General features: G+C 44.5%; 2 protein-coding genes across 50 annotated transcripts in view; one reads left to right on the top strand and one right to left on the bottom strand.

Moving 5' to 3' along the window:
- Positions 1 to 11,112, top strand: part of MLH1 (mutL homolog 1) — a 185,518-nt gene extending 174,406 nt beyond the window's left edge. For 15 of the 18 annotated variants that reach the window (XM_081527275.1, XM_081527273.1, XM_081527269.1 and 12 more), the window contains 6 exons: positions 3,611 to 3,719; positions 5,661 to 5,724; positions 8,729 to 8,893; positions 9,160 to 9,252; positions 9,534 to 9,647; positions 10,792 to 11,112. In XM_081527275.1, the coding sequence (XP_081383401.1) occupies positions 3,611 to 3,719; positions 5,661 to 5,724; positions 8,729 to 8,893; positions 9,160 to 9,252; positions 9,534 to 9,647; positions 10,792 to 10,959 (713 nt within the window). In that variant the 3' untranslated portion in view covers positions 10,960 to 11,112. The remainder of the gene's footprint in view (positions 1 to 3,610; positions 3,720 to 5,660; positions 5,725 to 8,728; positions 8,894 to 9,159; positions 9,253 to 9,533; positions 9,648 to 10,791) is intronic. The other 3 variants (XM_081527261.1, XM_081527259.1, XM_081527262.1) reach the window with 3 other exon arrangements.
- A 956-nt stretch (positions 11,113 to 12,068) lies between these two features.
- The window catches only part of LRRFIP2 (LRR binding FLII interacting protein 2), a 116,932-nt gene continuing 115,094 nt past the window's right edge, over positions 12,069 to 13,906 (bottom strand). For all 32 annotated transcript variants that reach the window (XR_014064604.1, XM_081527296.1, XM_081527301.1 and 29 more), the window contains 2 exons: positions 13,729 to 13,833; positions 12,069 to 13,324 (listed from right to left, as the gene is read on the bottom strand). Coding sequence is in view for 31 of the 32 variants with exons in the window: in XM_081527296.1 (XP_081383422.1) it covers positions 13,214 to 13,324; positions 13,729 to 13,833 (216 nt within the window). In the remaining variant the exon portion in view is untranslated. The remainder of the gene's footprint in view (positions 13,325 to 13,728; positions 13,834 to 13,906) is intronic.

Raw genomic sequence — 13,906 nt, 5'->3', positions numbered from 1 at the left:
TCTTGGAGGGCTGTTTATATGTGGGCTTGTCCCTGTATAGCTTGTGGGGGTTTAATATAATGTGAGGGCTGTTTTTATTTTTTATGTATTTGGCTGCATGGGTCCTAGCTGTGGCGTGCAGGATCTTTAGTTGTAGCGTGTGGGATCTAGTTCCCTGACCAGGGATTGAACCCGGGCCCCCTGCATTGGGAGTGCTGAGCCTTAACTACTGGACAACCAGGGAAGTCCTGTGACGGCTGTTCTCAGTATGGATGCCTGTTGGCTCTTTCCTCGGCAAGTGCTGGGCGTTCTCCCCTTGATACAGTGGGTGTGCAGATGCTGTGGCTGGTGCCGGGTAATGGATTTTTCAGTGGTAGTGGTAGCTCATGTTCAGCCCAGGAGCTTTGTGATGGGAGTGGAGGTAGCTCATGACTGCTCCCGGAGGCTGGGAGGGAATAGCCTGAAGCTTGAGACTGCTCCTGAAGCCCAGGGGGCGGCAGCGACTAGTGACCGCTCTCGGAGCTTGTCCCGCCACCCGCAGCCTCACGTAGGAAGAAAGGCTGTGATGGTGGGGCCTCCCCTCCCCTCGTGCGCCCCCCACACAGTGGTGCCTGGCCTCTACTGCGGCTCAGGCTTCCTCCTCATAGACCATCGGGTGTGGTCTCACCAGACTGCAGCCCTTTGTGCTGTTTCCACACAGGTCTGATCTCTGGGGAGTGCAGAGCAGCGGCACCGACGGTCTGAGCAGGCCTCTCTCCGTGCTGACTGCTACAGACCAGACCGAGTTCTTCTCTGAGGCTCTAAAGCTCCATCCTGGCTGATCTCCCTGCTGGTGAGGGGACTTCCCAGAATGCAGGAGCCTTTCCTCTTTCACAGCTCCCTCCCTGGGGCACAGGTCCTGTCTGATTCCTTTCTTGCTTTTTTTTTCGTCCCTCTCCGTTACATGGAGATTTTCTTGCCCTTGCAGAGGTCTGAGGTCTTCTGCCAGCATTTAGTAGATACTCTGTGAGAATCCCTCCACATCTAGATGTATCTTTGATGCACCTGTGGAAGGAGGTGAGCTTCACATCCTGGTGCTCCACCAGCCTGAATGGCTCCCGTAATCACACACCTTTTTATCTATTTTATCTATTTAGGGAATTCTTTCTCACGCTGGGATAATTAAATCATTGTTCTTTTCTTAGCTCTTAAAATGCTTATATGTAGATCTCTGCAACTGAGATGAGAACTGCAACTCTGGAATTTTAAACCCAGCAAAGAAACTTAACACAATAAAGATGGATTAAACAAACAGAAAAAAGCTTTCCATCCACAGCTCCACTGAAAGAGGAAGTAGGTCCGTACACCATGAAAGGTCTGAGAAAAAATATGAGCAAAAACTACTGTGGTGGTGGGAGTGAGTGGAGTGTGGGCCTCTCGTTGCACAGCACAGCCCAGAGCACACAGGGGTCCGTAGTTGCAGCTTGTGAGCCCAGTAGCTGGGGTGCACGGGTTTGGTTGTTCCGCGGCATGTGGGATCTTCCTGGACCAGGGATCAAAGTGGTGTATTTGATTGCATTGCAAGGTGGATTCTCAACTACTGGATCACCAGGGAAACCTGGGTCTTGATTTTTAATTTCAGTTCTTGTATTTTTTATTTTTAGACATTTTATTTGGTTTTTTGGAAATCTCCTTGATCATTTTTTAATATGAACTTTAAAAAATTCTAATTTTTAAGGCTGAGTCAAAATAATCATTTCCCCCATTGTTTACCATAAATTTTTACCTGCATTCATTAGTATATTAAAATACAAAAGACCTTGTGTCACATGACCTTGCCAAGGGTGCAGATAAAGACAGTTCTACTTTTTTTCCTTTCATATTTTTACACGGTTTGCTTTCCTTGCCTCACTACAATGTTTAGAACCCACAATACAATGTTAAATAGAATGAGTGAGCATGGGGAGTCTGTTATCTTTCTCTGTGTTGTGGAAAGAATGCATTTACTATTTCACCATTAAACATGATGCTAGTTGGAGGTTTTTCATTGATAGGTTTTTCAGATTAAGGAAGTTATTTTCTATTCCTAGTTTGCTGAGGGATTTTTTTTTTTTTGACTGCACCACACAGCATGTGGGATCTTAATTCCCCAACCAGGGATTAAACCTCCGCCCCCTGCATTGGAAGTGTGGAGTCTTAACCACTGGATTCCCAGCGTTAAGACAGTCTCTGAGAGTTTTTATTTAAAAATTGTTGTTGTCAAATACTCTGTGTCTGTTAAAATGATTATTTTTTGTCATTAATTCTGTCTGTATGGTGAGATTTTCCAAATGCTAAATCACTTTACATTCCTAGCCTAATCTCTTCTTGATCATATTATTCTTTTTTTCATATTGCTGAACTTAATTTGCTAATATTTTGTTGAGAATTTTTGTATCTGTGGCCCACAAGGATGTAGGTCTAAAATGTTTCCTTTTGTAATGTTTTCTCATCTTAGGGTGAGGGTAGGGCTATGCAGCCTGTGAAGTAGGAATTACTCTGTCTTCCTTTATTTTTTGAAAGCTTACGTAGAGTGTTTGTTGTTTCTGTTTGTTGTTCTTCCTATTTTTAAAGTTGAACTATAGTTGATTTACAATATTGTTAGTTTCAGGTGTACAGCAAAGTGATTGTTACACACACACATTCTTTTTGAGATTGTTTTCTGTTCTAGGTTATTACAAAATATTGAATATAGCTCCCTGATCTATAGATTAGGTCCTTGTTTATATCTGTTAATCCCATACTCCTAATTAATCCCTCCCTACCCGCTTTCCCCTTTGGTAACCATAAGTTTTTTTTCTATGTCTGTAGTCCTTCTGTTCTGTAGAAGTTCATTTGTATTATTTTGTAGATTCCACATATAGGTGAAATGAATTTCGTCTTTCCTTGATCATTGTGATAGTCTGCGACTTACTCTGTGTTTTAATACCTCTTAAGCACACTGTACATGCTTACTGTTTTATCATCTTTACTGGAATTTTCAATCTTTAAAACTTGGCGGATACTGATTGTGTGATTTCTTCTGGATTCTAATTCTCGGTGCCTAGTTTTGACCACACAGGTCCTGGTTCTTTACCTGTGAGGAATTATTTGAAGTCTGAATTGAAGATGAATTTCTCCAGAGAGAACTTGCATTTGATTCTAGGAGGGACCTGGAGGAACAGTCAGCCGTGGAATCAGTTTAATTTAAAACCTCCAGACTTTTCAGGCAGCCTGCTTAGCGTGAATCCTGGTTGCAGAAGGGGCATATGACCTCCTGTCACAGTCCCCATTTCACCCCATTCCTAGGCTTTTCAGAGTCTGCACAAACTGAAGTCCATGAATCCTGCAATTCCTCTGGTGTCTTAGTTTATAAAGGGTTTCAGAGCTCTTGTTACTTCTCTGGCTTCCTGCTTTGTATTGGATTGTGATCTTTGAGTATTCCTTAATCTTTTGGCAATTTCTTGTTGCATTTTGACAGATTAATTCTTACTCCTTCTTCGTGTGTTTTCAGCAGGAGTTTTCCACGTGGGCACTTTTGCTTATTAGTTGTCTCTAGTTCTGGTGCTTGGTGCTCTGGGGTGCAGAGAGGTGTTGGTGGGGGGCCCTTCCTGACCTGTGTCTTGTTTTCCAGCTCTTCGGGAGATGCTGCATAACCACTCCTTTGTGGGCTGCGTGAATCCTCAGTGGGCCTTGGCACAGCATCAGACCAAGTTATACCTTCTCAACACCACCAGACTTAGGTAAATGGGTGCAAACATGAGAAACGCAGAGCTGTGAAGAGGGTGGTCCTGGAGGCAGAGGCAGGAGAAGCTGGGGAGAGCAGGGTGACCGTCGGAAAGGGCCCGGCTTCGGAGTCAAGACACGCGCGGTTTCTCACCCAGGCTCAACCGTTTACCGTTTATGTGACCATGGACAAGTCACTTTGATAACTGAGTCTCGGATTTCTCTTCTGTAAAAGTGGGTATCACTATTAATTCACAGGGTTTTGTGAAGGTAAAATGACGTGAGACCCCTGCGTTTGGTTGGCTGCTGTGAGCCGGGTGTTGAGAGCTTGGAGCTGGTGGGGTGTTCCAGCATGTGTGATGTTCTCAGCTGCTCAAATCCAGCTGATTGGATTTAAAGCTGGGATCAGGTCCCATGACGCAGGGGCTGATTAAATTCAAGTAGTGGTGGAGGGAGGGGTGAGCGCCTGGGAGACTTTGAGGGAGAACCGCCCCCCACCCCCGCCCCGTAACAGGGCTCTCCGCTGACACAGTGAGGGGAGGAGATCACGTAGGCCTTGGCCCAAGCCAGTGCGGCCTCCAGGGCAGGGAAGGGAGGCAGGGGGAAGGCGAGAGGACCTGACACCTTCTTTCATCTTTGGGATGCAGCCAGGGCCTATCCTAGCCCCGAAGAGCCAGTGGGGTCCATGAGCACAGGATGGGCCAACTCAGCAGTGCCCTTTGCCCAGCACGTAGCCAGTGACATTTATGGTTTCCAGGGGCGGATGAGCTCCTGTTGAGTCTAGAGCCTCTGTTAAATAGGATCTTGAATCGGTAGTTCAGTGGGGAAGGTGCTGTCGTTTGGCCATCGTGGGACTCTGTCCTGCTGAAGCCTTGGAGCGCTGCTTGGCCCTGTGAGTGGGGTGGCCGCCACTGTACCGTACGGTGGGTACACGAAATAGAACCCCACGTGATCTCCCTGAGCTAGAACTGCCCTGCCGGGAGCTTACTGCCGGGGCACCCCATCTTTGGGTGTTGGTGACTCCTTCCTCCTAGGCTTGGAAACCCTCTTAGTGAGCTCAGCTCAGGGCCACTGTCTTTCTTGAGAAGCCATGGGCTCGCCCAGGGAGCTCTTACTGGTTACTGGGGATCCTGCTCCCTTTGTTTTTTCTTTGCCAGGAAATCTAACTGCATGATTTCCAAGATCCCAAATCACAATTGTTAGGTTCTTTCATTTCATGATTACAAACTTAGGCCAGTCCTAGAATCCTAGCTGCTAATAAATGTGAACAGTTTCCCAGCGAGCATGTGAACCGGGTGAGAGCAGGGGTTTTAGACTTGGCCTTTTCCCTCCCCACTGATTGACGCTGACCCGGGAGCAGCCAGCGGCCCTCCGGGTGCCTCGGTGTCCCTGCTGCCGTGCTGTCTGCTCTGATAACCAGGTCTTTAAACAAGACCTGTGTGGTGCAAATGTTTTTCATAACTGTAGAGTACAGTTATTTCAATTCTGTGTTTCTGCAGGTGGTTCAGTATATTGTACACTTTACAGCTGCCTAAACCATCCCCCACGTAGCCCGAGTCTGTCCACTGCTGACTACACGGAGAGTCCCCTGCCCTCCCGTACAGCCCATATTTCTAGATGGTGGGTTGTAAAAGAAATGGCTTATACAGTTCTTTGCCAGTGGGGCAAAGTGAGCAAACACTCCTTAACTTTGTCACCCCTGGGTGTCAGAACCTTTTACAGCGCCAGAAAGGTGGGGGCAGAGTGTGGGCGATGACAGGGCAGACGGTCTCAGGGCTCTGACCGTGTGCGGAGGCCGCCGCGCTGGTGGTGCAGGTCCCAGGACTGTTAGGCCATGAGGCAGTGCATCTTCATCCCCCCATGTCTCGGCTTCTCTCTCCCATTTTGTCCCTGCCCCTGGCTCTCAAGCACAGATTCTGCTTTTCCTTAAATTAAAGTCACTTCATTTTTATTTTCAGTGAAGAACTGTTCTACCAGATTCTCATTTATGATTTTGCCAATTTTGGTGTTCTGAGGTTATCGGTAAGTTTATTTCCTGCTTCTCATTTCTGAGACTTCAACAGCTATTTCTGAAAACAGCCCTACCCTGTTATCTTATTTGTTGTATATTAAATGTTTCTAAATGTGATTAGAATAGTTTATGTATGACTTGCATATGGAAGTATCCTTATAATAGTTTTTTTTTTCTTATAATAGTTTTATACAAAGCAGAACAGTCATTTGGTAGCCAACTTAAATGTTTTTTATTATAGAGACTAGTACATATCTACTTAAAACTTGACAGAAGCAGAAATAAACATTTTCTAAAGCCCACGACCCAGATACAACCTCAACTAACAATTTTAGTCCATTTCTTTCAAAACCTTGTCATTGATTGCCTAATTTTAATTTAGAAGTAAAAAATCATACTATCCATGTAGTTTTGTATCTTCTTTTTACATCTGACATACAGAAAAGCCCTCTCGAATTTTTATTTGGATTGTGTTGAGCCTATACTATATAGATCAATTTGGGGAGAAAAATCTCTCAATATATTTCTTAGTAGTCACATTTTTTGGATACTATTGTAAAAGGCATTTAAAAAAATTGTCAATTGTTTGTTGCTATTATATAGGAGTACAAAGGTTTTGGTAATTCTGTCTTGTAACCTTGTTAAACTCACTTATTAGCTGTAACTTTTTTATTGATTCCAGCAGATTTTCTAGGTATATGATCATAGCATCTGTGAATAAAGACAGTTTTATTCCTTCCTCTCCAACCCAGATGCCTTTTCTTTCTCTTGCTTGGTTGCACCGGCAAGAACCTAAGTACAGGCTGAACAGAAGTGGTGAGAAGGGAAATACTCCTCTTATTTTTAATCTTGGGAGAAGCATTCAGTCTGACCATGAAGTATGTAGGTTTTCTGTAGATGGCCCTTAGGGTGGTTGAGGAAATTCCCTTCTATTCCTTGTCAGGTTTTTATTCAGGAAGGGAGGCTGAATTTTTTTCAGATACCTCCTCTGTATCTGTTCAGATAATTGTATAGTTTTCCTTTTTTTAAGTTTAATATAGTGAATTACATTGGTTTTCATATTTTAAACCAGTCTTGCATTCCTGGGATAAGCCTTGCTTGTATATGATATATTACCCTTTTTATAGTTTACTGGGGTTGACTTGTCATAATTTGTTTACAACTCTTAACATCTGTATTCATGATACTAGTTTGGGGGCTAGTGCTCAGTCGCACCCGATTCTTCGTGACCCCGTGGACTGTAGCCCGCCAGGCTCCTCTGTCCATGGGCTTCCCCAGACAGGCATACTGGAGTGGGTTGCCATTCCCTTCTCCAGGGGATCTTCCCAATCCAGGCATCGAACCCATATCTCTTGCGTCTCCTGCATTGGAAGGTGGATTCTTTACCCCTAGTGGCACCTGGGACGTCCTACTGGTTTGTAGTTTTCTTGTATTTGTCTGGTTTTGGTATCAAATACTGGCTTCACGGAATGAGTTGGGAAATAGTTATTCCATCTTCCGAAAGAGTTTGTTTACAATTGTTTATGCTTTAAATGTTTGGTAGAATTCATCAGTTGAAGCCATCTGGGCCTGGAGATTTCCTCATAGGAAGATTTTTAAGTAAAATTTTTAGTGATATAGAGCTATTCATGTTAGCTTTGAGGGGCCTTTGTATTAAGTTTACTTTAAAAATACTTGCCCATTTACGTTTCCAAATTTATTGGCATAAAGTTCCTAATCTTTTTAATTCTCCTAATGTCTGTACATCTGTAGTGATGTAACCTCTCTCATTCCTAGTATTGGTAATTTATGTCTTCTTTTTAAGTTACCAGTGTGACTGAGGTTTGTCAATCTGGACCCAAAGAACTGACTTTGGTTTCATTGATTCTTCTGTTGTTTTTCTGATTTCAGTTTCACTGATACCTGCTCTCATCTTTCTTACTTCCTTTCTTCTACCTAAAGTACTGTAAAATTTTCCCAAGTGCTGCTTTAGCAGCATCCCACACATTTGGATAAGTTTTCATTTTCATCCAGTTGAGAATACTAACTTTCCTTTTGACTTTTTTTGACCCTCACATTATTTAGAAGTATATTATTTAGTCTCTAATTACTTGGGAGTTTTCTCAGAGATCAAGTATTGATTTCCATTTTTGCAGAGAACATATTTGAATCCTTTTACACTTATTGAGACTTGTTTTATGGCCCAGAGTATAATCAGTGTTGGTAATATTCCATGTGCATTTGAAAAGAATTTGTGTTCTGGTCTTGTTGGGTAGAATGTCCCACAAATGGCAGGTGTCTCAAATGGTCGGTGACACTGAGATCTTGTATATACTGATTTTCTGTCCACTGGTTCTGTCAGTTATTGGGAAAAGGATATGGAAGCCTCCGTGTAACTGTGTATGTTTCTCTTCACAGTTCTGTTTTATTCTTCATGTATTTGACAGCTCTGTTACCGAGGGCATAAATATCTAGGATAGTTAGGTCTTTTTGTTAATTATGGAAAAGTAAGAACAGTATACTGTGGGTTTATAACATATAAAAGTAAAATGTATTAATATGACAACAGTAACAATGTTCAAAGGGGAGAAATGGATGAAAATGTAGGCATCTTATTTTTCACAGTAGATTTCAGTCTCCTTCCTAATCAGATGATTTACCTGAGTGTCATTTGATTTAACGTACTTTGCCTCCGCCTTGCTTTAGGAAGGCGGTAGGAAGAAATGAAGGGTCGGCCTCGTGAGTTTCTAGAAATACGAAAGTGAGGTCTTTAAAGCTACACAGAAGGAAGTGCTTTCTCGGCTTTGCTTTTCCCAGCTTTTCAGCAGGTCTTTGTGTCGGTGCCGCCTTCTCTGTTGCAATGGCCGTTGGTGAGGAGGACAACTCTCTTTTGTAGATTTTCAAGTGTTTTCTTTGGGGGAATTGAGGAATGAGTGCTAGATTTGTGGCTGCTCACCTGCTGAGGTCTTGTGGGAATTCAGGCAGTGTTTGGAAGCCCTGTTAACGCTCACTCCTAATGTTCTTGCTCCTTCCTAGGAGCCAGCACCGCTCTTTGACCTGGCCATGCTCGCCTTAGACAGTCCCGAGAGTGGCTGGACAGAGGAGGATGGTCCCAAGGAAGGACTTGCCGAGTACATTGTCGAGTTTCTGAAAAAGAAGGCTGAGATGCTTGCAGACTACTACTCTCTGGAGATTGATGAGGTGGGTGATGGCCGTTTTTGTCTCCCTTGTAAGTCCCCCTTGACCTCTGGGACTTGGTTTGCTGTTCAGTTGGTGAGCAGACTAAAGAGAAGGTGGTTCGGCTCTGTGCCCGCAGAGAAGGCTCTCTAAGCATTTGGCTCTGCTGCTCCCAGGGCCCAACCTGGTCGCCCAGCATAGCAAGTCTGAGGACAGGACCTGGAGCAAGCACCAGGGAGATGGAATTTGTTTAAACTGTAACAGCATGATTTCTTATCTCCCTCCTCCAGGAAGGGAACCTGGTTGGATTACCCCTTCTGCTTGACAACTATGTCCCCCCGCTGGAGGGTCTGCCTATCTTCATCCTCCGACTGGCCACTGAGGCAAGTGATGGAGCTCGTCCTGCTGACAGTCCTGTGGGGGGATGAGGGTTGGGGGGCAGGAGGGTGTGGGCTTGCAGCTCCACCATCATCTGTGATGAGGAGGAGGAAAAGGGTAATGAGGCTAAGGCCCCTCTCATCCCCCCCACCCCAGCAGTTCTAGTCTACAGCTTTAATGCCTAAAAGTCACGTGTACTTTTTAAGTCGTCTGTTATCTCCATTTAGAAATGAAATGTGTTTAAAGCATGTACATATGTTGACGTATTGAATTCTCTTTGGACTAGGTGAACTGGGATGAAGAAAAGGAATGTTTTGAAAGCCTGAGTAGAGAATGTGCGATGTTTTACTCCATCCGGAAGCAGTACGTGTCTGCAGAGTCCACCCTTTCAGGCCAGCAGGTATGAGGGTGATACACGTGGGGGCTCCAGAACTGGGATGGGCCCTCACACGAGCCTGCCCCTCTCTAAACTCCTATGATCCAAGGCACATCAGCTTTAACACAGTGGTCAGCTCTTACGAATTTTATCTCCTTCTGAAATACTACTAGCAGGTACCTCTAGAGTGATCTCACTGTCAGATGTACAAACAAGCCACTGTAGTGAGAAACAGCTGGTTTCCAGGGCCCGGGGGTCCATGTCTCTCATTGTGGGCCTGGAAGTGTGTGGCCACAGCCTTCCCGTCCTCGTCGGCCTCCCCTGTCTCTCTTGGCTTGTGCCTCACTCTGCCTCTGACACTGCTGTGCCAGACGGACGTGGCTGTAATGGGTCAGGTTCCCAGCTCTTCTTAAGGTAGGTCCCTGGGTTCTTCATGTTTCTACGTCAGATGGCAGCGCTTTTCAACCCACAACTGTTTCAGAGGGTTTGTTTGGGTGAGGAGAGGTGACTGAAACACAGGCACACCTTAGATATCTTGCAAGTTCTGTTTCAGAGCACTGCAGGAAAGCGAGCTGCACAAATTTGGGGGTTTTCCAGTGCATATAAAATGTTACGTTTACACTGTCCTGTGATCTGTTAAGTGCAATATAGCATTGTGTCTTAAAGCCAATATATATACCCACATTTAAAAATGCTGTTGCAGAGGTGCCAGCAATAGATTTGGTGCAAGGTTGCCAGAAACCTTCAATTTGTGTTTAAAAACCACAACAGTCTGCCAAGTGCAATACTACAAGGTCTGCCTGTGGTGTCAGATGGACACATAGTCACTTTATACACATAACCGTCTTGGTGATCGCACCCCGTCCTCTGAGATGACATGCTGTGCTCCAGTTTCAGGGTGTGTTCAGAGGCTCCCAGAGCCTGTGATTTTGGAATGTACTTCCTACTGCTGCCATTTAGGCACCACAGTCAGGAGGAGACATTATTTTAGACGCTGCTACAGTGAACACTGTCCCTGAATGGAAACAGCTCAGGCCTGCAGGATCCCTGAGAGGCTGGCCTAGAAAAGAGACTTCTCAGGATGAGGTCACACAGCTCCATTAGAAGCCACCACAACCCCCCAGGCCCAGTGTACCCTGGGATGTGGACTCTTCCTCGTCTCTTCCAGAGTGAAGTGCCCGGCTCTACCGCAAACCCCTGGAAGTGGACTGTGGAGCACGTCATCTATAAAGCCTTCCGCTCACACCTGCTGCCTCCAAAACACTTCACAGAAGATGGAAACATCCTGCAGCTTGCAAACCTGCCTGACCTGTACAAAGTCTTTGAGAGGTGCTGACTGTGGTCGTCTGGGGACTCGGGGACGGTTTGCTCTTCCTTCTGTGTCCTGATGTCGGTAGGTGGAACTTTCACCTCACATACGCCTTCTCGCTAGGAGCACTGCTTCATGTGTGGCAGACTGACTATAAATAAATAGCCAAATTTGTCCTGAGCATGATTTATTTAATTTCATTACAAATGAAATTTTCCTAGATCCATTTTCACCTAGTGTATACCTGATTGTGTTGAAGACTCCCAAAAGTAGTTTGAAAGCCTCCTGGACATCTGGTAAGAAGTCTAAATGGCCTTGAAAATTTTATATAGATCATGCATTGATTTTTTTATATTCTGATGAATTTCTAATATCAGGTGATAGACATTATGTTTGTTATGGTTTTAAAAGGCACCTGAACCTATAAGAGACTCTGATGGCATTGTCAGTTCAGCTTTCTACATGGCCAATCTATTAGTACCTTTAATAACCGATGAGTCTTAGTAAAAAAAAAAAGTTGAACAGTCCTTATGCAATCCATAACAGGCATGAGTTTTTAAGTTAGCCTACTTTCTTAATAGCTATCAATAATACCAGCATATGATAAAGGCATTTCTAGGCATTCTTCTTTGAAGGGTGTTATAAAAATACAAACTTGAATTATCAGTGCCATTAAAAATAAGCTACCTTAATATCAGCCTGCATTAAAGAAATGTGCAGTCAGCACCGGGAGGAAGAATGCCTGTAGTCTGGAGGTAAAGTCCAGCTCACAAGGCTCAATGAAGAAACTTCTGTGGAAAAGAACAGAAGAATCTTATCTTATGAGAAGTGGAGCCATTCCATTTGGAAGAGGCAGGGACAAGGACAGACAGCTCTGGGAGAAGCACAGGCTGAGTGACGACGGGTGGAGAGGAAAAGGGACTCCCAAGGCCTCAAGCTGGACCACACAGTATGTCGATTCCAGGTATGGGATTCTAGGATAAATCGGCATCCCAGAACATGCCTCACCACCGCCCACTCCCACGCACCACCTGAAAGAAAACTTACAGGAAATCACCTCAATTCAGGACACTGGTTTCCATATTTTTAAAACAGAGATAGATAATGATTCTAAAGAAGAGAAGAATTATTAGAGATTTTATTCATATTTAAGTTAACTTTATTATCTAGTTTCATGTCTAATTTTATCTTATGTGGCCTTAATTCATTAGACTTCCCCTGTATTTTTTGTGTAAACATGTTGAAGATACAATAATCATTTCCATAAAACCACCTCGATTCTGAGAACAACAGAAATCACAAATACTGCAACATGGCTACACACTCCACAGCAAAATCCTCTTGAACTGGGTACCTTTAAAGATGAAACCAAAGTTCTTAAATTCTGTATTTCAGATTATTTTTCCTTAAGGAGAGAAGAGGGGTGTGAGCTAGGAGGGGCGTGACTGCCATGATTTGTTTTAAAGGCTCCTCTTAACAGAACGAATGTGTCAGTAGCCAATTGTAGTCAGCAAAAGGGTGTGTTGAATAGACTCTTCAGGCCGACCTCCGCCTGCCTGGCCTGCCTGCCCCTCCCTCCTCCTCCAGCGGGCTGGTCTGAGGTTTCATTCCACAAATAAGCAGCAGATGAAATACTTTACAAGATACAGCACAGCTGATGTGAAGACTAAGGACCCTGCTCTTACTTTAAGAGCAACAGGCCCTGGGCGCCCCTGCCCCATGCAATAAAACAAGTGTTATATACACTCCCCATATCCTTTTCTCACATTTTCTTATATAAATTTAAATATCTTACAAAAAAAGGCTTTTTCCTCCAAACATACAAATTTGAGTGAAACATATATTTCCCACCTGTGAACTTGTTTCTTCACTAAATATAAATGCTACCTGATACTAAGGATAAATGTCTCTTGGCCCCTGGAGATCACTGTAGTCTGAATTGCACCGTGGAGAAGGCACTTGTGTTTCTGAGTCTCCAGGAAGGATCTCAGTGGGCGCTGAGCCGCTGTCCTCCAGAGCCGGGCCCAGTCACTGAGGCAGCTGGGGAAAAACGGTGAGTAAACGCGATTCTAAAATTACGGAAATAAAAAATAACGGCATGGACTAGTTCTTAGTCTAGAATCAAACTACACACAAAGTGTTCATTCATGAAGATTCAAACCTGTTTCATTCTCTCATAAATTATAAAATACAAAGGTGGCTATCTGAACGACAAAGCTCAACCAGTCCTGAAAGGGGTCTGAGCCAGTGGACGAAGGTCAGCGCCTCGGGGCGGGCCTCCCTACTGCTGGGCCAGCAGTGCCGTCCTGTTGGCCTTCATCTTCTCTAGCCGCTTGGCCAGGTGGCTGTTGGTCATCTCCATCTCCTCGATCTTGTCCAGTGCTGTTCGGAGCTGGAAACAGGAAGAGAGCATCACTTCTCATGGTCAGAAACAGCCCGGCATGGCTTTCCTGTGCGCTCTCTGGCAGGCGGGGTGGTCTTACATGGGACCCAACAGTCACTTTTTCTCTTTTCAGCCAGCCAGAGGTGTGAACCAGTGGTGCTGAGAGAAGAGGCACACAGACAGAGACATAGACCTCATCTAAAACAAACCCTTTTTCTCACTATCTGAGCAAAACATAAAAGTAAATGGCTGTCCCCATGCAGGTCAGAAACCAACACAAAGTAAATGATTCCACACTGCTGTGTCACTTAAGATTGCAGCCAGGCTGAAATTCCTTACACAGCAAAGAATATATTTCCAAAGGAGTTTTTCTTTTTAGGAACGTATTTCAAGAAGCATAATAAAGTAAGTACCTCTCTTTGTAGCTTCCTCTTTTCTGCTTTCAGTTCATCCTCGACTTTTTCTGCATTCTCAGCAGCGGTTTTATATCTCAGTACCTGCCCCTCCAGGCGGTTGATCTGTAAATACGAGAACACAGTCCTCAGGGTCTGGCACTAGGAGCCACCAGTTTTTTTGCAGCCAAGATGGAAA

The sequence above is a fragment of the Giraffa tippelskirchi genome, chromosome 9, assembly GCF_054371585.1.
Source record: "Giraffa tippelskirchi isolate mGirTip1 chromosome 9, T2T-mGirTip1v1.2.pri, whole genome shotgun sequence".
Lineage (NCBI taxonomy): Eukaryota > Metazoa > Chordata > Mammalia > Artiodactyla > Giraffidae > Giraffa > Giraffa tippelskirchi.
Note: the sequence above shows the minus strand (reverse complement) of the source record. Positions and strands in the feature narration are given on the sequence as shown.